At 46.2% G+C, this 27,598-nt stretch overlaps 1 protein-coding gene across 2 annotated transcripts in view; it reads left to right on the top strand.

Annotated features, from left to right (window-relative positions):
- Positions 1-27,598, top strand: part of Acoxl (acyl-CoA oxidase like) — a 289,947-nt gene that overhangs the window by 72,663 nt on the left and 189,686 nt on the right. For both annotated transcript variants that reach the window (XM_060372067.1, XM_060372068.1), the window contains exon 10: positions 15,812-15,846. In XM_060372067.1, coding sequence (XP_060228050.1) covers positions 15,812-15,846 — 35 coding nt within the window. The remainder of the gene's footprint in view (positions 1-15,811; positions 15,847-27,598) is intronic.

Below are 27,598 nucleotides of genomic sequence, written 5' to 3'. Positions count from 1 at the left end.
AGCTTTAAAGCTTATGTCTCCTTTCATTCTGGGGGGTTTTTCTCTTGACTTAGAATCCTGCTCCCTGAATCGTCTCTTTTCTCTAACAGCAGTGCGGTTGACTAGGAAAATAAAAAAAGGTTGAGAAGTGGCGAGACCAGCAGTGACAATCAGTGTGATGTAACTGCCGTTATGAAGCAGGATGGGAGGAAGCACCCACGTTAGCGTCAACCATTCACAGAGTCCTCCAAAGACCTTGCACTGAGCTTTGAAACTCAGGTAGAAATCAGTTGGCAAACAACATCGTGAAAAGACATTCCAGGCATGAAGGAATGCATGAAGTCACAGAGCAGGTGGACACTGGGGTCCAGTTGTGGTGCCGTGCAAGAATTAACACGGCCTAAGTTTCCGTGGGGTGCTTGAGAGGAGACAGATGGTGGGGAGGCAGCAAAGGAGGCTTACACGATGGAGAAAGGTAAGATTTATGTTTTCAGACTGTCCTGACTGTTGGCTAATGGATGGAGGAACAAAGGGTGACAACTGGGACTGTCCTAGAGATTCGAAAAAGACATATGCAGGAACGTAGTAGGGCAAGGAAAAGAGTGTGACCTATGTGGAGGGGCAGAGTGGGAGGCACCTGGGGTCACTGGAATGATGGATCAAGGATGGGAGAGTCTGGGTTTGTGACTATGGGACTTGAACTTGTCTAGGGAGTTGAGGAGAAGGATATCTTCCACACTCCCATAGCAGAGACATCTTCTTTAATGTTCAACTGGCCCTGCTCCACCCTCTACTCAATCCACGGTGCAACCACTGAATGACTTGCCTCACCGAAGAATTTAGGAAAAGGAGGACAGATCCCATCTTTTCTTGGCTACTACTGTTCCTTCTGAATTTAGAACAAGGCTTAGTACTTGGTGCCTAGTAAATAAATCATGAACACATGATGGATAGGTGGATGAGAAACTGTAGTAATGACGGGAGGGGTTTCTTTGGTAGAGAATAGATCAGCTCAGATCATACTGCTATTGGGATTTGGTGTGGGCCATTGGATGGCTTTCTATTTATTATTTATTGATTAATGTTATTTATTATTTTTGTATGGGCCATTTGGTAGCCTATTTATTCTTTATTAATGTTATTTATTATGTGTTTATTGCAAGGTTGGAACTCAGGGCGTCATGGCCTCTTAGTCATGCACAGTACCACTGAGCTACTTTCTCAACCTTTATGCAGGGGCATTTGAAACGTATTAAAAACTGGAAGCCAGGCACAGTGGCACATGCCAGTAATCCCAGCACTCGGGGAGGCAGAGACAGGCGGATCTCTGTGAGTTTGAGGCCAGGCTGGTCTACAAAGTGAGTCCAGGACAGCCAAGGCTGCAGAAAGAGAGAGAGAGAGAGAGAGAGAGAGAGAGAGAGAGAGAGAGAGAGAGAGAGAGAGAAAGAGAAGAACCTTGGAAGCCTATATGAAACATTTGCAGAAAAATGAACATAATGCCTCCCCTGTTTAGTGTGCCACTCCAGAGCTGTGTTGTAATGTTGGGGCTAGCCCGCCCGGGGGCATTTCAGTCTGGGTAGAGTGTAGGCAGGCAGAGCAGTTGCGTTTATCTCCAGCAGTGCTCACTCACTCCTTGGGTACCCTGGCAGACTGCTCGTGCGCGAGCCTCCGGGGCCTGTCGACACTGTCGGTATGACCGAATCACTATTCTGGGCAGATGACACAGAGCCCAGGGACTGTCTCCTGTTCTCTGAAGACGGCTATGTAATAGGATCACGGCTTCATCAGGCAGTTCAGGCCACACTTTGGAGCAGCTGGCCTGAGGGGAATTATACCTGAGTGAGAGAAATTGATCCCAAGCCCCAGCAGCGTAGACCTTGTTTCAGCTCCTCAGACAGGCCACACTTTGTCACCTTCGCACAGGCTGGTCCTTCCACTTGTGACTCTAACGTTTCCTTTCTTGGTCACTGGGTCTGTGTAAGTGGATGTCGTGTCTCTTGTGGAGAACCTTCCTTTGCAGAACTCTCAAAGTGTTTTGTTTATGCCGGTCCCTGATGTGAACTCTGCATTTACAAACAGAAGGTATGCCTGTGTGTGTGTGTGTGTGTGTGTGTGTGTGGTGTGGTATGTGTGTGTGTTTGTGGTATGGTATGTATGTGTGTGGTGTGTATGTGTGTGTGTGTGTTGTGTGACATGTTGTGTGTTGTGTATGTGTGTATTTGTGAGTGTGGTGGTGTGTGGCGTGTGTGTGTTTCGGGGGGGGTATCACACAATCCAGGCACATAGGAGGCCTTCCGTACTTGTCTGTGACCTGAACCTCTATGCTGAGGATGGCCAGGAGGAGGGAAGGAAGCTGTGCATACAGGCGTCTACAGCGGGCGGGATTCCTCCTCGGCACACACGCTTTTACACAGTGGCTGCTGCAGCTCTACCATGGTGCCTCTTCACAAAGGGAAGCCAGGGGCTGTTGGAGGTCCCATGGCTTGACAGTGGTGTGCCGTGCCCAGCCCTGTCCTTCGGTGACTCCAGTCTCTACAAATGTCATATTGTAGCTGGTCATGATGGTGCATGACTTTAATCCCAGCACTCAGGATGCACAGGTAGGAGGATATCTGTGGGTTTGAGACCAACCTGGTCTATGTCGAGAGCTCTAGGATAGTCAGTACTACACACACACACACACACACACACACACACACACACACTTTAAACAAACTTCCTCTTGTCAATGAGCCTCTGTTTTAAGCCTTTGCTAGAGACAGAATTATGGGTATATTGGGCTCTCAAAGCGCAATATCTTGGGTTTCTAGAAACATCCATGCTTCTTGCTAGGACAGCAGCCTCTTTGACTTCTGGGCTGAGTTGACCCATGCAATAATTCAAAAACTTCATCCTGCTCATCTCCTTGAGTGTGTGGCCTGACCCTTGAACTTGATTTTTGTCTTCAGTGATCTTCCAGGTCGGGTAGTCAGAGTCAAGGACGTTAGCTCCGTGTGGACCCTACTGAGTCACGTTCTCTTTGTGAGCTTTCATCTGGTAATAATGTTGGAGTGAGTAGACTTTTAAAAAAATATTTGCAGATCTCATTTCCTTGTCTAATCAGCGCTGTGAGAATAATGTCCCACTTTTCATGCTCGAGCGAACAGCTGTGGCAGCGTGTACGGCTTCAGGGGCCGGCTCACCCAGCCCTTTCCCTTCTTACACTTCCCATCCCATCCCAGCTCTGCCGCAGCCCGCGCGCTGGACTCTCTTAAAAAAGACTGATCTCATCAGCAAAATGATCCCTTCTTGTACATGACATTTGTCCTCAATTTAAAGGGTACCTTTGTCGCAGCTGCAGCACGGGTCCGAGCATCCTTTTCGGACCTGCTTAGTGAAAGGTGTACTGTGCCGAGAGTCTGCTTCAAAAGTCCTTTTAAGGAAGGAGGAGAGCCATGAGGTTTAAGAATGGCTTTTTCTTTGACGTGTCTTTGATTATTCATGACCTCACAAGTGTTTAGCTTATAGATCACAACTAGGCTGAAGATGCCAGGCACCTCTTTTCAATAATAAGCACGGGGTTCCCCCCTCCTGAAGGTGTCAGCGGGGGTTGGTGAGCTTGTATGGTAAATAGAGCCCTCTACCTGAGCCACGCACAGGAATTCCTGTGTAGATTTCAGCATGACCTTAGTTATTTCCTGATACCATCTGATGGAGGGGTGTCCTTGGGGTTTGAACCCGGGGGTCTATTCTCTGTCTTCAGCTAAGGGAGTGACTAACATGTCGTTTGGATGCTTGCTGAGGATGGGCATTTGAAAGAGTACGTAGAGGGAAAAGAAGAAATGGAAAAATCAGTGCTGCCAGAGAGAGGGAGGAAGGTGGACTTGAGGAAGGCTCATTGCACTAGTTAGTTTTTCTGTCTCTGTGACAAAATATCTGACAAGAATGACTTAAGGAAGGAAGGGTTTTCTCTGGCTTCCAGTTTGAGGGGCGTCAGTTCATCATGACAAGGAAGCCATGGCAGCAGCCGCTTGAGGCAGCTGGTAACATTGCAACCACAACCACAGCCAAGAAGCGGAGGGTGGCGAGTGCGAGTGCTCAGTCTGCTCTCTCCTTTTTCTTCAGTCTAAGGGCCAGCCTATGGAACAAGCCATCCACAGCCTCAGCTAGCTTATTCTAGACAGTCCCCCATGGGAATGCCAGACGCTTTTCTCCTGGGTGATTTTAGGTCCTGTCACATTGATAATCATCCACCGTAGTCACAGAGACACAGGCCTGACTCTAAACACAGGTGGGAGCTTGACCTTGACCTCAATGCTGATATTTCTTTCTCACAGCTAGGGAAGAAAAACAGTTTGGAAAGAAGAAGACCTATGGAGAAACTTTCAAGGTGGGGCAAGAAAGTTGAGGATGCATCAGAGGATGACTTGACTTCTGTCCTCCAGGTCGAAGGGGTTAGTAAGTTGAGGTGGTGGGAAACTTAGGAAGAAGCCGGTGATAGTCAGATCTTGGTTGCTGAAAACAAAAGGTCCCGAGAAAACAAGCTTAGAAGAAAAGTTTGTTTGGGTTCATAGTTTTGGAGGTTTCAAAACATGGTTGGGTGGCTCTGTTGTTTGGGGCAACATCGTGAGGCAGTGCATTATATATCAGGTTCTAATATAGACAGCTGTGAGCCACCATGCGGTTGCTGGGAATTGAACTCAGGACCTCTGGAAGAGCAAACAGTGCTCTTAACCGCCATCTCTCCAACCCCTAGCAGAAACTTCTAATGGAGGACATTGAAGATCTTTAATATATCACCGACCAGCCGAACCAAGGTATCTGCATGGAAAATGCAATTGCAGGAACGTCTGGATTTTACCCAAATTGTGATCTTAGCTGCCATCCACTAACACTGTGGTTTTAACACCCCTGCTCTGGTTAGGTGGCGAGGGGAGGTATATTAGTGACTTCTTGTTGCAGTGACAAAATACACGACAAAAGCAACGTAAGAAAAAGAAGTGATTTTCTTTCAGTTTGTGATTTTAGAGGCTAGCATCCATCTTAGCCAGAAAGACACAGGTGAAGGCTTGGTCCATGGTGATGGGAACTAACTATGGAGCTTGTTCCCACCTACTGCCAACCTGGAGCCACAGAGCTTGGGTAGAAAGTGGGTTTTGGCTATGATGCTCAAAGGTCTGCCCTTACCCGGTGACCTACTTGAACCATCTGTGTCTTCTGTCCTAAAAGGTTTCCACAATGGCCTCAGACAGCATCACTGGCTACTAAGCTTTCAAACATACATCAGTGGGGGACATTTCATATTAAAGTTGAAAAGCTTTGGCTTTTTCTGGCTTCGTGTCCTTTTGTCCCGAATGTGGAAGAGATCCAAGTGAAGCATTTAAAGGGGTGTATCTCTTCTCAGGTGCTGTTCAGGGTGTTTTCCCTTCCCTTCCTTCTTTAGTTCCTAGTCATCAGTGAGGGTGCTGGGAGATCAGACAGTTTGGCTGAGATATAGATGGAGCCTTCAAGCGGGCTTGTCTGGGATCCATGAGAATCTGGACCACTGTATGTAGCAGGGTTGAGACAGTCCCTCACCTGTGTGGAGAGGCTTCCTTTCCCTAGGGGACCGACTCATAATCCAATGCTTTTGAAGCTAGGCAGTTCTGTGGCTGCCCTGCATCTCTTCCCCACTTCAGGTCAGGTGTCATGGACTCAGCTCTGTGATGGTAGTGTGTGTAAGTGTTACTGCTGGCTTTTAGGTGAGCAGCTCATGCTAAGAAGTGGGGAGTTATAATCTACTTCCTAAAGGACAGACTATGGACAGGTATTATTTGGAATTCTCCCGCATCAAAAATTTGCTTCTCCTTCATCTTTTATTTGCTTACTTATTCAGCCACGTCTTCTTTTTCTTTTGTTTCTTTGGCTTTTTGAGATAGGCTTTTATGGAGCCCAGGATGACTTCGAACTCACATCCAGTTAAGGTTGGTTTTGAACTCCCACTCCCATCTTTCCAGTGCTCAGGTTACAGGTGTGTACCACCACATCTGGTTTGACCGTTTCTTTGTATCATTATATATTTATGGATGTTTAATTTATGTTTTGGGTTAAAATTTAATTCAATTTCATTTTATTTCGTTGCTTCAATTATTTCAGTTGTGCCTATTGGAAATTCTTTCAGCTGGCTTGATTCTCTTCTGCATGGTGTGTGTGTGTGTGTGTGTGTGTGTGTGTGTGTGTGTGTGTGTGTTAGATCTTTCTTTCTAGCACTACAGGGTACTTCCTCTTGTATTTTCTGTGTACCAGGGTCAATCATTTTGCCAAAGAACCCTGGTTTTTCTTATTAGAGAACATTTTGAGAAAGCAATATCTGGGTCCTGTGTGTTTTGCTGCTGCAAGGGAAATACACGTATATACCTGAGAGCGAGTAAATGTATCCACCTACATCTCTATTAAGCTAAACATGAATTCACGTTATGCCCAAACTCTGATTATTATCCCATAGATACTCTAGACTTTTCTATGGTGACTTGCGTGTGCGTTACCTGCTCCAGCATCGAGAAGCCAGGCTCCGGCTACCCACCATCCATTGTAGGGGTGGCTGGCTTTCAGAACTGTGAACCCCATGGGAAGTGTTCTGTTACAGTTTGGCTTTGCAGCTCCCTGTAAGTTTCTTTCATGCATCTGCTGATGTGATATCAAACAGGACAGTTTCTCCAATCCTAAATGTTGTGTGTCTTTCCTATTCAATCTTCTTTCTTATCCAAGTGTTTTCTTTCTTTCTTTCTTTCTTTCTTTCTTTCTTTCTTTCTTTCTTTCTTTCTTTCTTTCTTTCTTTCTTTCCTTCTTTCCTTCCTTCCTTCCTCCCTCCCTCCCTCCCTCTCTCTCCCTTCCTTCCTTCCTTCCTTCCTTCCTTCCTTCCTTCCTTCCTTCCTTTCCTTCTTTCCTTCCTTCCTTCCTTCCTCCCTCCCTCCTTTTCTTTCTTTCTTTCTTTCTTTCTTTCTTTCTTTCTTTCTTTCTTTCTTTCTTTCTTTCTTTCTTTCTTTCTATCTTTTGTTTTTGTGAGACAGTTTCTCTGTGTAGCCTTAGCTGTCTTGAAACTCACTCTGTAGATCAGGTTGGCCTCAAACTCTGCCTCCCAAGTGCTGGGATTAAAGGCGTGTGCCACCATGGTCAGGCTCCAAATCCTTTCAGCCTGGATCTATTTACTATCTCCACAGAGATGCAGCTTCCAAAATGTCCTAGAGAAAGAATTACACCGCAAGTAGGCTTTCTAGATTAGCTCCTTTCGCTGAGCACTTTAGGGGCAATGTGCACTTTAGGATTCAACCACCTGTGCAGGTTTTTCTTCTGCTCATGTTTTCCAATTATTTGTGTAAACCCCCAGAATTCACTACCTGGTTGGTTATGCTGGACCAGCAGCCTCACAGGAACCTTCTGCCTCTGCTCTGCCTCCCAAGTACTGAGATTTTAGGCACACACACTGCTTCCCCAGCTCTTTGCATGTGTTGTGGACATTAATGCAACTTCTAACGTAAGAGACCAAACTACATAAGATGACCTTGCATTTTCTACAATGCTCTGAGGCCATGGTAGATAAACGCTGGGCTTCTGGCCCCGGTGGAGACCTTTCTAGGAACTCTGAAAAGAATTCATTTTCCTGGGTGTGCCCTGGCTTCTGCCTCTTTGTATTGACTGGAGGCCTGGAATGAGCTTCTGGGCATTTAATGCAGGACGGTGTGGAAGAAAGGATGCTAGTAAGGGTCCTGGAGGTGACGAAGTTTTAGCACTTGTTCCAGGGTGCATGGCCAAGTAGGGGCCAGGCCCCTTGATGCTGGAGGACAGTGAAGGGCCCAGCCATTCTCTTAGAGCTCAGTGGTCTTATTTAATTACCTACTTCCAATTTGGCTTTAAATAAATCAGCAATGATGAAAGTCTTCTTTGGAAAGAAAAGTGTCACTCTTTGTCATTGTCTCCATCTTATGCAGGGGTCAAAAACTTCCCAGAAACACCACTGAATGTCCCTTCTTTGTTCACACATCTCCAGGATCTTTCATACCATCTCCAGTACCAAATTCTCATCCCTCTCAGGAAGTCTTTAAGTGAAGGGGCAGTCTCCCAGGACAGAATGGGAGAATGGAGACACGGAAAGGCTGAGTATTTGATTACATGAGTAGGAAACCCAGGACCGAGGTTTGGGGGAACTCTCGACGCGGGCTATCACCAACTCAACCAACTGACTTGTTGCTCAATGTTCATTTTAGGTTTCTATTTGGGGGTGTGTGTGAGGGGTTGGGAGGATAGTGAATATTTTCCTATGTGCTTGATATTCATATTTCTTTCTTTAGTGGCTTTTTCTTTTATACTGTTCTGGAATTTTTATTGGCTAAGTGTGTTTAATTACTTTTCCTCTACAAAAGCAAGTCAAAGAAAAAAAAAAGGCTAATATGGACTCACAGTTTGAGGGTATAACCCACCATGGCAGGGAAGTCTTAGCTGTGGGAGGTTGAGGTACCTGGTTCCATTGCACCCGATTTAGGAAGTAGAGCATGCTGGGTGCTTGTGCCCCACTGGTTTCTTCCTTTCATGCAGCCTGTGCTCCTTTGCTGAGATCTTCTCAAACCTCAACCAACCAGATGGTCCCTAACAGGCACACCCGGAGTCTAACCCACCATAACTAACCCTCACAGGTGTCTCTCAGATAGGTCCAGATGCCATCAAGTTGATAGAACTGTCACACTAAGCTCTTTGCACCCTGTCCTTCCCCAGCACATCCCGCTGTCAAGAGCATCCATGCAGGTGGAGCTCTTTGGGGCTTTGCCAGGCCGGGGTGACAGTGAGAAGTGCTCTCATGCCTCAGAGAAAAGCTGCAGAGTTTGATTGAAAAGTTAGAGCTTGATTCTGGTGGTGGGTGTGGGGCAGGAGAGTGACGAATAGAAGGATACATACCCCTGCATTTCCCATTGTTCTGTGCCTGAGGACTTAGAACAGCCTGTTTTCTTAGGCTGACGGAATGGCCTGTCTCTGGGTTTTAGTGTTGTTTCTGTTAACAACCATCAGTTTTGCTGCTTGCCTTTCACACCTGCCTTTCAGAGTTTCAGAGATGAATTACTAGGTTTTTTTTTTTTTTAAGTTAAGTAAATGTCTACTTATTACACACACATACACATACCACACCATAGGCATGCACACACACACACACACACACACACACACACACACACACATGCACACACAGACATGGGAATGCTGTTCTTTTCCTAAGTATAGCTGTGTCATTTTCTTTCACTCTCTGAAACATTAATTTTCAGGAACCGAGGAAAGATAGCATCATGAAATAAACTCAGTAATGACAAATGCGTTGCTATTTTCCTTCCATGTCCTGCCTTGCTGTCTTTGCCTCCTGTTAGAAATGACAGAAAAAGGTGGGGGCTGTAGTCCAGGCGCTCTGAAGCCTGTCCTTGGCTTTGATGAAGTTGGCCCATCCTTGCTTGGTAACTGGGTGGGAATACCTCTCCCTGCTGAATGGCTGGTTCCCTGCCAGCACTACAAGGCCTGAGTTCACAGTGACTTCAGTCTTGAAGTTGAATTTAGGACATTGAAATGCCATTTAAAGGGCACAGATGGGAGATGTTTCACTCTGAGCTGTTAGCGTCATTTCCATCACCAGCACCTGGCAGTCAGTGTCGACTCATCAGTGCTGAGCACATGGCTGAAATCGTTCCATACATCATCACATCATCAAACGTGACCCTGGGAGGACCAGAGAAAACACTGGCGTTTCTGATTCAGTGAGCCAGGGCTTAAGGATTTGCATTTCTCATGAGTTCCTTGGGCAGGCTAACGTGTTTCAATTAATCTGCATAAATGAGCCCTGTGAAGCAGGGAATGTGGTCCACATTTCACAGGAAGGAGTCGGCAGTAAAGGTCAAGGGACCTGGATCCAAAACTCTTGGTTATTTGCCACGAGCAGCTCCTATCTCAGCAGTTACCTTATCAAAGAAAGGAGGAAGAGCCCAAGGAAGCCCTGGGAAGACAGTCAGAGCTCTAGTGAGCTGGGGGTGGAGTGGGGAGTGGGCTGATGTGATTTGAAAGTTAGGCAAGAGGCTCAGAAGAACTGAGGGTACCTATGTGAAGGATCAGCCTGAGAGGGTGTTGGGGGGCAGCCTGAGGGCAACATGGAGGCAGCATGGAGCCAGCATGGTTTCTCAGGAGGAAGTGTCTAGGAGAGCAGGGAAGGTATTAAAGAAGTCTGTTCCATGGATCATTTTCTCCATGCCCAGCCGTCTTTGCTCATAACATCTCATGGCTCTGTATGGAAAGCTGTCTACACTGAGGCTGTTCATGGGTGATATTGTGTACACCACAGCCATCTGTGTGATCTCTTCATGCTGTGGCTCTGCTTGTAAGAGAGACTTTCCATGCCATGACTCTGTGAGTACTCCCCTGCCCTGCTGGGGCGCTCTGCGGGCGGCACTCTCTCTGTGCTCAATCTCAGTAAGTCTCTCTGTCTCTCTCTTCCTCTCTCCTTTCCCTCTCTCCCTCACTCCCTCTATCTCTCCACCCCTCCTCCTGTCTCCCCTGTGCCTCTGTTTGAGTGGCACTCTGTGTCCCATCTCTTCTCCTCTCACGTTCCTTTTCCATGTTTCTTATGAAAGATGGAGGAAACTTTAAAATGTCCAGACAACAAATGATAAGGATCTCTTTTGAGTTGATTTTGTGATGTTTCATATTTAGGCACTTGAAACAAACAAACAAACAAACAAACAAACAAACAAGCAAGGAAGCAAACAAGCAAACAAACAACATACTCTGGTTAGAGAAATCCCTGTGTACATGTAGGAAAGGGAGGAAGGGAGGCCTTTCAGATCCCACCCAGGCTCTTCCAGTCTTAGCATGAGCATGTGTATTCAGATCTGGAGCTTTGGAGAGGGTTGGCAGTGTGGAGATGTGTCTGGTGAGATGGTAGACGGGTGGTCCCCTTGGTCAACTCTTTTTTTTTTTTTTTCTTGGTCAACTCTTATCAACATTTTTTTATGGCTCATATAGTATTTGAAAGATACTCAAATTATTTTTGAGTATTTAATACTCAGAGCATTTTTATAATAAATCCCCTAGTGTCGGCTTTTGTTGAGAAATTGAGAACTCTGGCTTAGAGGTTGGATGCCCTTGAGGAAGGCCAGGCTCCTGGTCACGGCACCTTCAGCACAGGTCTTGGGGCCCTGGAATGTACTGTCACTGGGTTAGATAGAAAGTTCTGGCTTTGGAACACCTTCCATCTGTTGGGTTGAGGGACTTGGGGCTGACTGGAGTTTCCTTTTTCACCTGTTAGCCGTGTGTGTGTGTGTGTGTGTGTGTGTGTGTGTGTGTGTGTGTGTGTCTATGTCTGTGTATGTGTACCAGGACCTGTGGTGGAATAGATTTTTGAAGCAGACACCTCCTGGTAATCCATAGATTTGGGGGAATATCTCCCTGGCACCTTCTGTGATAATTGAAATCATTTCTATCCTTACTATTTTAAAAAAAATTATAATATTTTTAAAATGTGATTTTTATAAATTATTGTATTTTACAAGGGCCTTGTTGTCTGCATGGTGCTTTATAGGGCATATCTGGCCACAGCTGGAGCACTTGTGGGTGTTTTATGGCAAATTATTCTCAGATTACCCTTTAATGCAGGAAGGGCTGCCTGTTGTCTGAGCTCCCCGGGTCATACAGAAACCCCCAGCCTTGATACAAAACAGCTGTCTGTGCTCCAAGGAGGAGCATTTCAGGCAGAGGCAGAAGGGAAAGGGTTTTCATAGCTGGTGGGGGTTTCGAGAAATGTTTAAACTACTCTTTCCTTGCCATTAAAATGTGATTTAATTTTGTTACCAACAAATTGTGTAAATCTAAGAGAGAAGCACTGTGAAGGGAGTTTGTTAAGCGTGTTCTGGCAATACTTACAGCATGTCCTGAGGGGATGTTCCCCAGGGAGGGCAGCACAAAACTCCCGCTGACCTCCGTGTCCCTGGGCCTCAGTCCGGCTGGGCCAGGGTCAGAGGCCAGCCCCCAGACCTCCCTCCCCTTTCTCCTCTGGGCCCCTGCTGAGACCAGCAACAAAGAGGCCAATTGTTGGAGACATACCCTTGTCTGAGGGGCTCCATCCGTCTCTCTGAACGCCAAAGGTATAATAGCATGCTGGTGTGTATGTATGTACACATGCGGTGGTTCTTGCTCACATGTGCAGGTAGCATCCGTTCAAACACATGCACTCATATGTATGCGCATGTGAAAAAGCAGTGGACTTATATGTACCTTCAGGATGTGTTTGTGAGTGTATATAAATGTGTGCACACGTATATGAACTAATGTGTCCATATGCATACTAATGCATTTGTTTGTAGATGTATACATGCATGCATGTGTGCGCGTATGTGTACATGTATGTGTGCCTGTGTTAGATGCATGAAACCTGCATAAAGAACTTCTGAGTCTCCGGTGCATCGTGGCAGGGCTGGCGGCCTCAGGAGCTGGACTGGCCAACGGTGGCTCCTAAGGCTGTAGAACAAAGGAGCTGGCTCATTTCTTAGCAGGTTGCACAGTTGCCTTTTTGCAAGGGTGTTCGCCCTGGTATGGAAAGCTTGGAGACGTTTCTCCTCCCTTGATTTCCCTGTAGGATGTGGCCAGCACAGGCATAAGCAGTCTCCTGACACAGTGGCTCTCAGCTGACTGACCTGGGCTTCCAAGGGAGGCCCTCCAGACCTCTTTCTGCTCCTTTCCTGTCCTTCTCCGGGCTGCCTGTTGGATCCAGTACATTCTGTATAGAACAACAGTGAGATGTCCTGACCCCATCAACACTGTGAATTAGTCCCCAGGGAGCCACAGGGCTCTTGCCTGTGTCCCATCGTCTTGGTCCCTAACATAGACTGTTCACAGATGTCTGTTGAGATTCATGACTTGTCTGGTCCCGGGTATGTACCAGCCCTGTCTGATGGAGTCTTCAGGGCTCAAATTTTCTTTCTTTCTTTCTTTCTTTCTTTCTTTCTTTCTTTCTTTCTTTCTTTCTTTCTTTCTTTCTTTCTTTCTTTCTTTTAAAGAAAATTGTCCTTCTAAAAACGACAGTGAAATGCGTGTGACTCTGGGGAGACAGAATGGAAACGCTCAAATTCTCTCACCTGGTCTACCTCTACAGCAGTCCTCAGGCCTTTCACCAGCACAGCTGCCACAGAATAGCTTTCCGCTTTCCTTCGCTCTTGTCCCTCCCACCCTGTTTCCTCTCTGCTCCCAGCAAGAACTTATCTTTCAACTGTGGAAAAGCCACCAATTAAACTTTACTCCAAAGCTTATCAAAATATTCAGTCGGTAAAATTATCTTATAATTAGCTGAACTCTGAGCCAGAAGTTTTTAACCGCGGGAAATGTAACGTGACCCGGCGTGTGGAGTCTGTAAGTTGCTCATCCTGACCTTGGCTGCAGTCACTGCTTTTCATTCTTTCCCCACCGTTTCCTCCTTGCTATGTGTGTTCTTAATGGTCCCCAAGGCCTCAAAGAAAATAGACTACTAAGTTTGGCTGGGATAGATAATAGAATAAATTCAGTTAAATGTAATATAAGATCAGGTTGATTTTTAATATTTCGTGCATGAACATTTATGTACTCTTCATGTGAATATATGTTCTTGTACATGTGTGTGAGTGTGTGTGTGTTTGTTGGGGGATGTGCATGTGTGTGTATTTGTTGTGGGATGTGTATGCGTGTGAAGGCCAGGGGACAAGTCCTGTTCACCTGTTTTATTGATGTATTGGATGGGATCTTTCTCTGGCCTGGAACTCACCAGGCAGGCTAAGCTAGCCGACCACTGAGTCCCAGGAATCTTCCTGCCTGGTCCTCCCTGAAGCTGGGATCACCAGTGCCTGCTACCATATCCAGCGTTACTAGTATGGTATTGAATGGGGGTACTGAGCTCAAGTCCTGCCTGCAAGGCGAGCTCTTTATCAGCTGAGCCACCTTCTTCACCCTTGCTTTTTTTTTCTTTAAACTCATCCCTACTTTCCCAGATTCTGATGTCTTGCCATGACTGGGCCTGCATTTTGCATGACTGAATGGTAACTCAGAGCTGAGTTATTCTGGAGCCTTGCTGTTCCAGCACTATCCGGGGTATTCTGCAGTGTTGCCAGATGGACAACAACTGGACTTTCTTGTCTCAACTCTTGTAGTTTGCAGAGCTCTCCTCCCTCTCCGTTCTCCACTCTTTCTATAATGCCACAGACGGGAGTCCCTATTGCAGGCCTGCACCAAACATGGCAACATCAGACATGTCATCTACATGTCATCTTCTACCCCAGCTCTCTGGGGGATAGCAAGGAAACAGGGATGGTGTTTGGGATCTCATGGTACATCTTAGGCTTTCATACAGAAACAACATTATAGGTGGCACTTAGGTGTTTTTTTTTTGTTTGTTTTCCTGTTTGTTTGGTTTTTTTTTCCAAGACAGGGGTTCTCTGTGTAGCCTTGGCTGTTCTGGACTCACTTTGTAGACCAGGCTGTCCTCAACCTCACAGAGATCCACCTGTCTCTGCCTCCCTGAGTTCTGGGATTACAGGCGTGTGCCACCGACCCCCCCCCCCCACACACACACTGGCATTTAGGTTCTTAATTGCTGTGAGCTTCTTAATTGCTAATGCCATGGCCGGACATTAGTGGGCTCAGGAGACTTACACAGGTTCACTGGGCAAAAAGATTAGCACTTTTCTATAACAAAGTACTTCCAAAGTTCTAAAAGCAAATTGAAAATTAAGTTTTGGGATTCCCTAACATTTTCATAGAGGGTTATTACACACAGTACTGGTTTTGTGGTTGATGGTGAGAGAGTTTTCTGTATTTGTCAGAGAGCAGGTGCACACCTCTATAGAGCTATATAGACACACATGTAGAAAACCTGCTTCATCCTTGTATTATCCTTGCAAGGAAACAATGGTTATGCTCATTTTGAAATTAGGAAACTGTGGCACCAAGAGCCTCAATAACTTGCTGTTGCAGCTGAACCCAGCCAGCTAGCCTGTCTTGTCATCCATTGCTCACCTTATATGCACTGGCAAAGGGTCATGCCTTAGGATACCGACCATGTGTATTTGAGAGGTTTTCAGGATACTTCTGCAGATAAAGAGGAAACCACAGTCTTGATTTCTCTACTGTCTTTAGAATGAGTCTTGACTGGCCTTGAGCTGATGGCTAAGCTCATCTCCAGAAAAGCCCTGGCCCAGTTGTCCAATCGCATGGTGGTCTGGATCCACGTGATGCTCTTGCAGAAGGGGGTGATGAAGGATCCACTCTTGGCTTTGCTGTCCTAATGCAAACATTGGTATCAGCTCCACGCTGACACCCCATCCTTCCACTGCTGTCCCAAGACCCCCCTAACTCTTCAAGTTGCTCCTGACTAAGGATGCCTTCTGTCTGATCCACAATGAAATATTCTTGGGTTTTTAAAAGTCATTTCCATCAAAATATGGTGATCCTTGAAAAGCAAAGTTGAAATCAAAGAGCCATCATTAAAGGTGTTTGTTAAACAAGGCCCATTAGGAAATGTTTTAAGATCAATATTTTATTATTTTACGAGTATGAACATTTGCCTGCTCATGCGTGGAAATGCACCATGTATGCTACGGCCCACGGAGGTCAGAAAAGGACACCAAACTCTGTGGAGTTACAGCCGTGAGCCACCGTGTTAATGCTGGGAATTCTGTAAGAGCAGCCAGTGCTCTTAACCATCTCTGCAGCCCACACATTAGGACACATTTAAAAATAATTGAGCACACCGGGTTAATTTTCTTGTGAATTCAGCTTGTTCTCTATAGTATTTAATTTGTGTTTTCCTCTCTCTTCTTAATTACAGCTTGGACTGACGATAGCCATCCGCTATAGCCACAGGTAAAGCTTTGAAATCTTTTTTTTTTTAAATGTGTTTGTGGTTTAGAGGCTTTTGGTTTTTGCTTGTGTGTCGAAGGCTGGCCTAAACCTTGCAGTCCAGCCTTAGTCTCCCTAAGGCTGGGATCACAGGAGCGTGCCTTGGCACTCAGTTCTGCCATCAGTGTTGTTTAGAGACAGTCTCGCTTGTGGCCCAGCTTAACTGTTTGAATTATGAGTCTCCTGCCTTGGCTTTGAAAGCGCTAAGATCACAGGTGTGTACCACTGTGCCCAGCAACATCTTCTTCATGTTTGTGTCCGGTGCAGCTCGCCGAGCCTGGGTCTGGGCTAAGGATTCTCACGTGTGAAGCCAGGCCAGGCCTGTCTGTGGAGTCCCCACTCAGCCACGAGCCTTTCCTTCTTGCCTTACTGTATTGGGTAGTGGCAAAGTGCTTTTGTTGCTGTCTTGCTTCATGATTTCTGCCATCATGTTCATGAGAAAAAAACATTCTTTTCTAGCGCCACCGTTGCAATCTTGTTCTGTGACTGTTTCCAGAATCATCTTCCCTAATTTGTGTGCGAGGCGTAGTATGCTGAATGGATTAAAATGAAGGTTGAAGCAGTGCCTTCCTGTTCTCATGCATACCATGCTCACAGCTTCCCCGAAGCGCCAGCCTGGGATCAAAGGCTCGCAGCTCAAGTTTGTCTGGCCATCTCTTTACAAACAACCAGTTGGATGTCAGAACAAATTTTTCATCCCCCAAATACTTGTTACAAGTTGCGTATACAGTTTTGATCAAAGTGTGAGACTCGGATAGCTGCTGGGCAGTGGAACAGGTAGGAACAGGGAGAGGGCACGAGTGGCCTTGGACTTCATGGAGTTCATGTGTAAGAAGAAAGGTGTTTAAGGAGAGACATCTCTGGAGCAGGTAAAAGAGGCTGCTCCAGACAGCTTCATGGTCGTGCAGGGGTAAAGAAATACCTTCCTCTTGTCTTGTTATGTAGGCTCATGGCTCAGGTCCCATAACAGAAGACAGAAAATGAGAGAGCAATGTATGAGCTTATTTAATGGCTTATATGAGCAGGAGCTTCTATAAGAAAACAAGAACCTAATGTGAAGAGATGTGGTTAGACATGAGGTGTGAGTAAGAAGAGTACTTTTCAACCTGTGGGTTTTGACCACTTTGGGGTGTGTGTGTCACATATCAGATATCCTACACATCGGATATTTATATTAGTATTCATTACAGTATTAAAATTGTAGTTGTGAAGTAGCAATGAAATAATTTTATGGTTGGGGATCACCACACACGAGGAACTGTGGTTAAAGGGCTTCAGTGTTAGGAAGGTTGAAACCACTGAGCTAGAGGGAGTAAACTCAGACGGACCTTCTCTTTACGCAGATGCTCACTGTGCTTTGGCATCTTCACAAGTCAGGGCACTCCTTTGGGAATTTGGAGGGCACCGCTACAGAAAGTCTTCTGATATGTTGTGGTGATCTTCTTTTCTGTGACTTTTCTCCAGGGTGCCATGCTTTGGAGCAATGTGTCCCAAACCCTATGTTTTGCCTGTGTGTTTCTGAGTCTGCTGTGTGAGTGGTGTCTGCACGGTGCGTGCACACACAGAAGCGGTGTCCTGAAGAAGCATGCTGTTTCCTCATCAGCACGGCTAGCTTGATACAGCTGATGGATCTCACTGTACCTTTAAGACACACAGTATGCACCACACGGAGCTTTCGGCCCCAAAGTCAAGGGAGTGCTGAGTGGTGTCTATCCAGTGGGAGGTGGGAGCTATCAAGCAGAGGCAGAGGCAGGAAGGTTTCTGTGAGTTAGAGGCCAGCCTGGTCTACAGAGTGAGTTACGGACAACCAGGAATGTTACTCAGAGAAACCAAACCTAAAACAGAATGTTCGAAATGCAGACTGCTATAGAATGAGGTAGGTAGGGGTGAGAGAGAGAGAGAGAGAGAGAGAGAGAGAGAGAGAGAGAGCGAAACAGACAGAGACAGAGAGACAGAGACAGAGGGATGGAGACAGAGGGACGGAGACAGAGACATAGATACAAACACAGAGACACAGGCAGAGGCAGAGACAAAAAGCCTGTGTCTTAACATTTCTTCTCTCAAGCACATTCACTTAGACCCTGTGCCAGGCTGAATTTTCCAAAGACGGTGTTCTAGTTTCCTTCCTGATGCTGTGAATAATTATCCGGACAAGAAAACAACTTAAGAGAGAAAGGATTCCTTTCAGGTCGCAGGCTCTCGGGCGACAGTCATGATCGCAGGGAAGTTTAGGCGGCAGGAGCATAAAGCAGCTAGCCACCTCACAGCCACATTCAAAAGCAGAGAGAAGGGAGGGGCTTATGCTTCGTGTTCGGCTAGCTCTCTCTACTCCTACGGTCTGCAACCTCACACTGAGGAAAGCTGTCAGCTTCTCGTAGGCTGGGTCTTCCCACACCAGTGATGGCCACCATGAGGCTGTGGTCTTGCTCAGCCTGTGGCCATCCTTATGGAGTTTATTCCATTTCCTGCAGTTGCCTGCCAGCACTCACCTGTCATTTATCTGACTGGTATAGTCTATAGATCTTCAGTATTGAGCAAGCGGTCGTGATGGCTTTATCTCTGCTTCACAGTCTGGGGCCGTTGCTGGAGGGCTTGAGGGCTGGGAGCTCTCTCATCGCAGACTGGGATTTGCTTCTCTGGACGGAGGTGCCAGCTGAGGTTTTTGTCACAGCAGCATCAACGGGGCTAGGAAGCCCTCTTTGGAAAAATCAGTCTGCTGCAGTCTTAGTGAATGAGGCAGGAAATGTAAGATACCATCTCTTCTACAATGTGCCTGCAAGAGGGATGCCCAAAGGTTCTTGTGAGGCGTAAGAACAGATGCAAATCTTGTTATTCCATATGAAGTTGAGAATTTTCCTTTCCAGGTCTGTAAAGAATTGTGTTGGTAATTTGATGGGCATTGCATTGAATCTGTAGATTGCTTTTGGTAAGATGGCCATTTTTACTATGTTAATCCTACCAAGCCATGAGCATGGGAGATCTTTCCATCTTCTCATATCTTCTTCTAATTCTTTCTTCAGAGATTTGAAATTTTTTTCATACAAGTCTTTGACTTCCTTGGTTAGGGTTACTCCGAGGTACCTTATGTCATTTGTGGCTATTGTGAAGGGTGTTGTTTCCTTAATTTCTTTCTCAGCCCTTTTGTCTTTTGTATACAGGAGGGCTACTGATTTTTTTGAGTTAATTTTGTATCCTGCCACTTTGCTGAAGGTGTTTATCAGCTGTAGGAGTTCCCTGGTAGAGTTTTTGGGGTCACTCACGTATACTATCATATCATCTGCAAATAGTGATAATTTGACTTCTTCCTTTCCAATTTGTATCCCCTTGATCTCCTTCAACTGTCTTATTGCTCTAGCAAGGACTTCCAACACTATCTTAGAAGGGGCGGGGAGGAGTACAGGAGGCTTTGCAGAGGAAGCGGCTCTTAAACCGTCCTTGTTCCCCTAAAGTGAGAAAGCAAGGGAGAAGCCCAGCTGGCTCCGGAGACGCTGGCTGGTCACATGACCATGAGAATGCATGCTCTTTAAGTGGTTGACATTTATTTGGAATAGAACAGAAATGATATGGGGTTGAAAGTGTAATGTAAATTCTAGCTGCTTCCAATTGCCTCTACAGTTTTAATGGTTCCATCTTGAACCCAAACCTAGATCTCACTTTCTCCACTGGACGCACCTCAGGGTCCTGAATGGAATGCAGGGAGGAAGCCCAACAACTGTCACTCGGGAACATGGTTTTTCGGGGCCCAGGCCCACCCAACCATTAGCCTAGCATGCCCTCGCCAGCTGCTCTCTATGCTCTCGTGAGATGCTCCAGCAAAGGTAGTTTTCCCTTGGGCTGTGTTTCCAGGGATAGGCTGTCCTGAACTCTGTTTCAGCTCAGGCAGCCCCATATTGTTTCGGCTATGTAAATGCAGCAAATTTCAACCGATTAGCCAACAAACCAATAGTAAACAAGCTGGTGACGCTGCAACCAAAAGGATAGAGGTTGAGGAAGAGTGGCCTCTGCTGAGACTTGCTCCTTACCTAGAGTCTAAGGATCTGAGAGGGAGTGGTGGCCACATAGGGCAGCAGTCACAAAAGGCTGACTGAGCATTTGGCATCACCTGTACAGGCATCAGAAGATCAGAGGACCAGGAGCACATTCTTAATAGTTTGTATTCAACACTAGTATCTATCTTCAGAGCAATTTCATTCTATCAAACTGTAACTGTGTGCCCAGCTACTATTTTTTATAGTTTTTTTTCTTTTATTTATTTTTTAACTTTTATTAGTTACACTTTATTCACTTTGTATCCCCCCAAAAGCCCACCCTCCTTCCCTCCTAATCCTACCTTCCCTCCCCCTACTTCATGCATGCCCCTCCACAAGTCCACTGATAGGGGAGGTCCTCCTCTCCTTCCTTCTGGTCTTAGTCTATCAAATCTCATCAGGAGTGGCTGCATTGTCTTCTTCTGTGGCCTGGTAAGGCTGCTCCCCCTCAGGGGGAGGTGATCAAAGAGCAGGCCAATCATTTTTTATGTCAGAGGCAGTCCCTGTTCCCATTACTATGGAACCCACTTGGACACTGAACTGCCATGGGCTACATCTGTGCAGGGGTTCTAGGTTATCTCCATGCATGGTACTTGGTTGGAGTATGAGTCTCTGGGAAGACCCCTGTGTTCAAATTTTCTGGTTCTGTTGCTCTCCTTATGGGCTTCCTGTCCTCTCCAGATCTTACTATTTCCCACTTCTGTCATAAGATTCCCTGCACTCTGCTCAACAGTTGGCCATAAGTCTCAGCATCTGCATTGATAGTCTCCATCTACTATTTTTAATAAAACCCTTCTCCTATTTCTTCCCCTTCACAGCTATGGCAGCCATGTGTTACTTTCTGTTTTGATGAATTTAACTCTTCTCAGTCCCTTGTGTTAGTGGAATCAGATTGTGTTTGCCTTTTTATGTCTATCTCATTTTTACTGAGCTTCGTGTCAGGACATCCTTGGACGTGCCAGGGTTTTCTTCTTCATTCAGGCCAGTATTTCATTCTGCCCATTCATTCATCCCTCCATGGACTCGTGGGCTGTGTCCACCTTTTCGTTACAATGACTATTGCTGTTGTAAACAGAGGGCATAAATGTCTGAGTTCCTTCTTCCACTTCTTTTGGGTTTATATCCAGAAGCAGATTTCTGAATCATGTGGCAATTCTAGTTTTCACATCATTTCCTCCTCATTGCTACTTGAAAAGAAGTTGGTCAAGTCCACACAGTTCTGGTTTCTTCAGAAACTCACAGTTGTGAGCCTGAGAAATGATTTTCATTTTGCTGTCAGGTTTCAGCAGAACCCAGATACTGGGTTTCCTGCTCTTCTTTGTGTGGACAGGCAGAGTTTGGGGAGCAAGGTTTAGGGACCTTCTGTTCTCATCACTAGAATTTTTTAAAATAATTGCAGCAGAAAGTCCAGGGCCAGAGCAACGAGGATGAGGAAAACCCAATAGACATCTGTAGTGGGTGGAGAATCTGGAGAAGGCAGTTACGATTCCACAATGGCAAATGTGGAAGGATGGTACCTCTGCAGAACAAGAGATTTGAGGCATCTTAAGGAGGTGAGGGTGAGGAGGAGAGGAAGGAGCTGGTAAAATCATGTAACCCTGGTGAGCAGGCAGCGCGTCGCAGGCTGCAGGGGACAGAGGTGGGGACAGAGCTATTCTAGAACAAGAGGGGTCCCTGGGTGGTAACTAAGGTGCTTGAGGCCCCAAGGCATACAGTGGTGATACAGCTGTCAAATCTCTCCTATTAAAAAGAGAACCATGTGCAGGATTGAGGACACCCCACAGCACACATTCACGTGTGCATTTACACACACACACACACACACACACACACACACACACACCACACTTTCACTTCTGTCCCATGGCGCCTCCCATTCCCGCATACCCATTATGCCTGATCCGTTTGCGTGGCACAGGAGTGCATACAAGATGCCATATTGGGTTGGTGCTGAGATGCGGAGAAGTGGGGGAATAATGCAGCCTTATTCAGACAGTGTAAATGCGCGAAGTAAGAAGAACACTTGCCATGACGGATGGACATTTGGCAACAGCTCTTGCCCACGGCCCATTTATTATTATGGTGCTTTAATTTATTTTTATAAAGTCAAGTCATTTTTTTTTTCAGAGTGGAAAATTGTCTTTTTGATGCTCGTTTCCCATTGTTTGGCCTGAGGTTTTCGGGTGGAATCCACACGAGCGTGACAACTGGGTAACCCCAGAAGTACCCTGTGCAGATAACAGCGCCAGGGGCCCCACCACCCACGCAGTGGGAAACAGTTTCCCCAGCGCGTGGGTGTTTTCGTTTTGTTCTTTCTCTGTCAGGTTGAGAGTTACACTCCTCCTCCTTTGCGATCCAGTGTCACGGCCTGAAGAAGCGGGCTCCCTCGTGGTGGGTGCCCTGGGGTAACCATCAAAGGGGGAACAGGCTTAGAAATGTCACCTCAGCTTTAGCTCTCACACTCTGACACTGGAGCCACCACGGGAGCCAGCGGTGGGGTGGTTTTGCGAGAGCCGCTGTACCTGTATTTCTAAAGCAGGAGATAGCAGTAGGGAAGAGGCCTCAATAGAATGACTTTGTTGGTTTCCTTTTTCAGATAGATAAGAAAGGAAGCAAATATTTCTGTCAAATATGGTTATAGGAAAGTCCACGGGGACGGGAGTTTTAGATAAAACCGAACAATCATTCGTCTCCATGACTGAATGATATCTTTTGGCTTCCTGTAGACCTTAAGAAAGGCCAACCTAGCTGTCATTGAGGCCAGTGCCCCAGCAAGGTGTTGGGAGTATAGGTGACAATTCCTCCAAAGGGTTTGGCATGTATTCTGGATAGTATTATGTCAACCTGACACAAGCTAAAGTCAGTTAAGGAAATGGAACCTCAGTGAGGAAAATGCCACCACAATATTCAGCCTTAGGGCACCATCTTAACTTGTTATCAGTGTGGGAGGGCCCAGTTCATTGTGGGTGATGCCATCCCTGGGCTGCTGGCCCTGGGTTCTATAGGGAAGCAGGCTGGGGAAGCCCATAAGCAGCAGCCCCTCCATGGCCTCTGCATCAGCTCCTGCTTCTAGGTTCCCACCCTGTCTGAGTGACTTCTTGTCCTAACTTCCTTCAGTGATGACTATAGATGTGGAAGTGTAAGCCAAAGAAATCCTTTCCTCCCCAATTTTTGGTTATGGTGTTTGGTTATGGCTATGGTTTGGTTATGGCAATAGTAACTCAAACTAAGACATGAGGGCTGTGGACCAGGGAAAAGGAAGGCATAACTGGAGGCTTTGCATATAACCACCCCCAGAGAGGTAGGGAGTGTTTAGGCCCAGAATGGTTACCCTTAGATGAACATGCAGACCTCTGACCAAACAGTCACTCCAAGACAGGGTTCTTGCTCTTGTTTTGAATGGCTTGGCAAGGAGTGAAGGGGTCATGGACTCTTGTGTTGTGGCTTGGATTAGAGCTTCAGAGTCCGAAGTTGGCAGAAGAATCAGAAAGCTTATGAATCGACAGGTGACATCGAGTAAGTAAAGCAACTGTCATCCTGAAATACAAAAATAAAGGAAAGTCAAGAAACAGGGTGATCAGGGCCACTGGGTTTTGATTTCCACTGCTGGCCAATACCTAGCGACTCCCATTTGGAGCTGGTTTTGATCTGTGGGGTCAGCTGGGGGAGAATGTTGTTGTCCAAAGTTTTGTAAAGATAAAACAAAGTGACTTTCTGCCCTATTTTTCATTTTCAAGAAATAGTTGTTTCTGTCACCAGCTCTCTGGCCAGCTGCTTTATCTGTCTCTTTCTCAAACTTCACAGTAAGGCTCTGACCAGATTTATATGCAAGTGTTGCCAAAAGTTATTCAGCTCTGATGGTAGAATCTTAGAAGTCAAGCTATCTTTAGAAGGTTGCATTTTTTTATAATCTTCATACAAAATATTATTCTCAAGGGGCAGACCGCAGATCTTCGTGGAGTGTCCAGATCATGTGTTTCTGTTTAGTGTTTTGCGAGCGGTGAAATTTGTTGTTGGTATTTCATGGCGCAGTTCAGCATGGGCCTGGGGATATGTCCGGAGAGTGACAAATGCTCTTGGGGTAGATACATCTCCTGGTGCCTTTTCTACCCTACAGCAATTGCTTGTCTCCTCTCAAGTCAATGGCCTCTTCTTCTCAGGACCTGAAGCCTGATTATTGGACGCACTGCAATACTCAGAAGGCTCTCTCCAGGGGATCTTTTGTCCACCAAGCAGAGGATCAACCTCAAATGAAGATCTAATCACACTTTCCCACTCAGAAGCCTCTGTGGACCTCCAGGTCCAGAGCATGAAATCCCATCCCTTAACATGGGATTCTGGATTCATTCGTAGCCCATCTCCTCTCAAGCCTCCTGCACCTTCATACCATTGATCCCATTATTTCCTTTAATGAATTAGCTTCCCTCCTCTCCTCTTCACCAGTGAACTGTTACTTCAGTTCAGGCAGCTTGTGGGGATGTTGTAGTCCTTTTGAATATTTGTCAAGAGTCCTATTCTCCTTTCTGTTAGCTCTCAGGGCATTTCAGTTCTAACTCTATGTATACTTTGTGTCTTTAGCAGGAGGTATGTAGGACACATTGTATTCCTGCCACTCCACATTGAATCTATTCTATATTGTCTCCACCTCATTAGTCCTAGGCCTAGGGCTAATGCCATGGACAGCTATAGTATGCTGTGTGTCTGAAAAAACTTAGATTTTTTTTTATAATCACTCTCTGAAAAAGTGACCTTTCCCTTATTTTTAAGAGACTATGATAATTGTATTATTTATTTTTCTCATCACTGTGATAGAAATACTCAAATGAAGCAACTAAAAGATTTGTTTTGGCTCACTGTTAGAGGGTACAGTCATTACAGGAAGGAATAATGGTAAAGCAAGTCATGGTGGCCAGGTATGAGACAGGGAAAGGAGAATACTGACATCCAGATGGCCCTTTCTTTTTCCCATTTTTATTCAGTCCCAAACCCCAGCCACCTATGTTAGATGGTGCCACCTACGTCCGTGGCAGGATTGACTACCCCCTAGTCAATCCTTCCACAGGCATTTCCTTCTCTTCTGTGGTGTCCTCTGTGCACTGACGTAGCTGACTCTAGAAAAACACTTCTCCAGTGGTTGTCTTAAAAAACCCTTTCAATGACCTTCTCAGCCCAAGCTCTCTCCTCTCAAATGAATCTACACCGATACAAACTGAGACTTTTGATGGGTGGGGTCTTGTTCTCAGATCACCTTTCCTACTGACCCAGTTCAGAGTAGGTTTCTTTTTAATGGTGCTAAGTCCTTAACAGTCTCAGCTGCTTGTCCTACACAAGGTCCAACTTTCTCATGTGCCTCTCTTCACCAAGCCACACATTTTCACATTTGCTGCTCTCTTTCACTGTAACTATGGCTAATAACAGTGAGCAGTAACCATGCTGCAGCCGAAATGCTGTGCTGTCTTGAAATTTCCTTTACCAGGCAGATTAGTCCATCACTTTGAAACTCAGCTTATTCAGTTTTTTTTTTTTCCCAACAGGAAGTATATAACCAAATGTTTTGCTGGAATACGACATGAATAGACTTTCTGGAATGCGATGTCAGGGTAATCAAAAGAGTGTGATAGACAGGCTCTCTGTAACTTAGGAAAAGGAGGAGGCACACACACACACTGACTTTCCTTAGAACCATGTGTTAGGGCTGCCTGCTGGAAGGTGCTGCCCACCTTAAGGGCAAGCCTATCTCCATCAGGGTAGCCTCTGGAAATGCCCAGTGGTGAGTCTCCTAGGTGATTCTAAATCCCATCAAGCTGACAGTCAAAAAATTAATCATCACACTACTCAAATCAAGTTGATCAAAAATTCAACATAACTCAAATTAAAATCCCAGTTATCTTTTATGTAGAAATCGACAAGCCAATTACTAAACTCTTTTTTTTAAAGATGAAAGATCTTGCATTAACTGTATTAATCAGACTTTTCCCACTGTGGCCAGATGTCTGACAAAAATAATTCAAAGAAAGGAAAGATTTACTCTGGCTCACAGTTTGAGTCCATTATGGCCAGAGGACAAGGTGGAGCCAGGTTCTATGCCTCAGAGTATCTCAGGGCAGAAGGAGACTGTCCACACTTGCAGGCTTTCTCCTTTCCACGTGTTCATTTGGCCTTCTTCCCGACGGGATAGTGCCTTCCACATTGGGGGGGGGCGTCTCCCCCTAGGTTACTTCCTTCTGGAAATTGCCACAGACTCTCCCGGAGGACATGTGCTTTATTAATCTCCCTCTTAACCCAATCAAGTGGACAGCCAACATTAACCCATTATGCCAGCAATCTTAGAAAACAAACAGACAAAACACAAGAATCATGAAGAGCCTTATTTCAAGACTGACTGCAATGTGACAGTAGCGCCAGAGTGTAGGATTAGTGAAAGGACAGACAGACAGACTCTCTCAAACACACACACACACACCTTACCATATACCATGTATCATTCCTAAATGTAGAGCCCAAAGCTACACATCTGGAAAAGAGCGGTACAAAGGAACAGGTTGGAAAAGTAGACTTTATCGAGTGCAAACGTTGCTTGAAAAGCAGGGCCGAGAGGCGAAGAGGCAGTCCACAGACTGGGAGGAAAATGTCTACACACGGTGCACATCTTACAAGAGACTTGTTTCAAAAACACATAGAAAGCAAAGGAGCCCGGCTTAACATGTGAGCGGAAACCGGGAGATAGGCTGAATGTACATTAGAATCACCTCAAAGAGTCACTGTCCTCCACCCCACACAAACCAGCTAATGGGATGTGGACGGTACCATTACGGGAGGAAGGCAAAACAGCGAAGCCACTTTGGGGACGATGTCGGTAACTTCTTGTCATTTAGTGATTTTTTTTTTCACTTCTGGATATTTACACGAGAGAGATCGAACAGGCTTGTGTGCAGACGTTAACAGCGCTTCTATGCAGAACCGCCCCAAACTGAAAACAACCCCCAACATCCTGGGAAACGGATGGAGGCCAGCACAGCCACCTAACGAGACACGCTTAGGAATAGAAGGCGCTATAGTGAGTGAAGTGATCCGGGCCCAAGGGTACACATACCACGTGATTCCAGTTGCAAGACCTGAAGAAGTCCAGCTACCCATCGTTGGCTTCCCGGGAGGGTGAGGGACCTGACTAGAAACAGATCTGAGGGGTCTGGGGGTGGAGGGAGAGACGTTTTTGAATCCTGACGGTCACACCTCGTCTTAACGGAGTTGTACCGTAAAGAGGCTGTGGTTGGTGTAGGAGAGTTCAAGAGAGCTGTGCTGGGGAGGCCGTGCAACGCTTTTGCTGGGGCCCTTTCTAGAAGGTGTTGTTTCCAGTTCTGCCTTCCAAGGCTGCTGTGTGTGGGCCCGGGGGTCCTACATTTGGAACGGTGGTGTGTTTTTACGTGCCCGGGATGAGGCCCGGAGTTGATGTTTTGGCTCCCTCTGTCACTTTCAAGGAAGCTGTTGCACGTGCGATGGCACTCAGCTTAGCTCTCTCATCTTTCTAAGACTTGCCACGTAAACACAGGTGCAGCCAGGTCTTTTGTCAGCTGTGGACATTCCAGATGGAACAGAGCTTGAGTGGGGCCCTCTCACCGGGGCGGTTCAGCCTGAGGTAATTGGATTTGACCCTGTCCTTCACCCACAAGGCTGCTGCCAGGCGGAGA

The sequence above is a fragment of the Meriones unguiculatus genome, chromosome 18 (assembly GCF_030254825.1).
Source record: "Meriones unguiculatus strain TT.TT164.6M chromosome 18, Bangor_MerUng_6.1, whole genome shotgun sequence".
NCBI lineage: Eukaryota > Metazoa > Chordata > Mammalia > Rodentia > Muridae > Meriones > Meriones unguiculatus.
The sequence above is the reverse complement of the archived record's forward strand: the minus strand, read 5'-3'. Positions and strand labels throughout refer to the sequence as shown.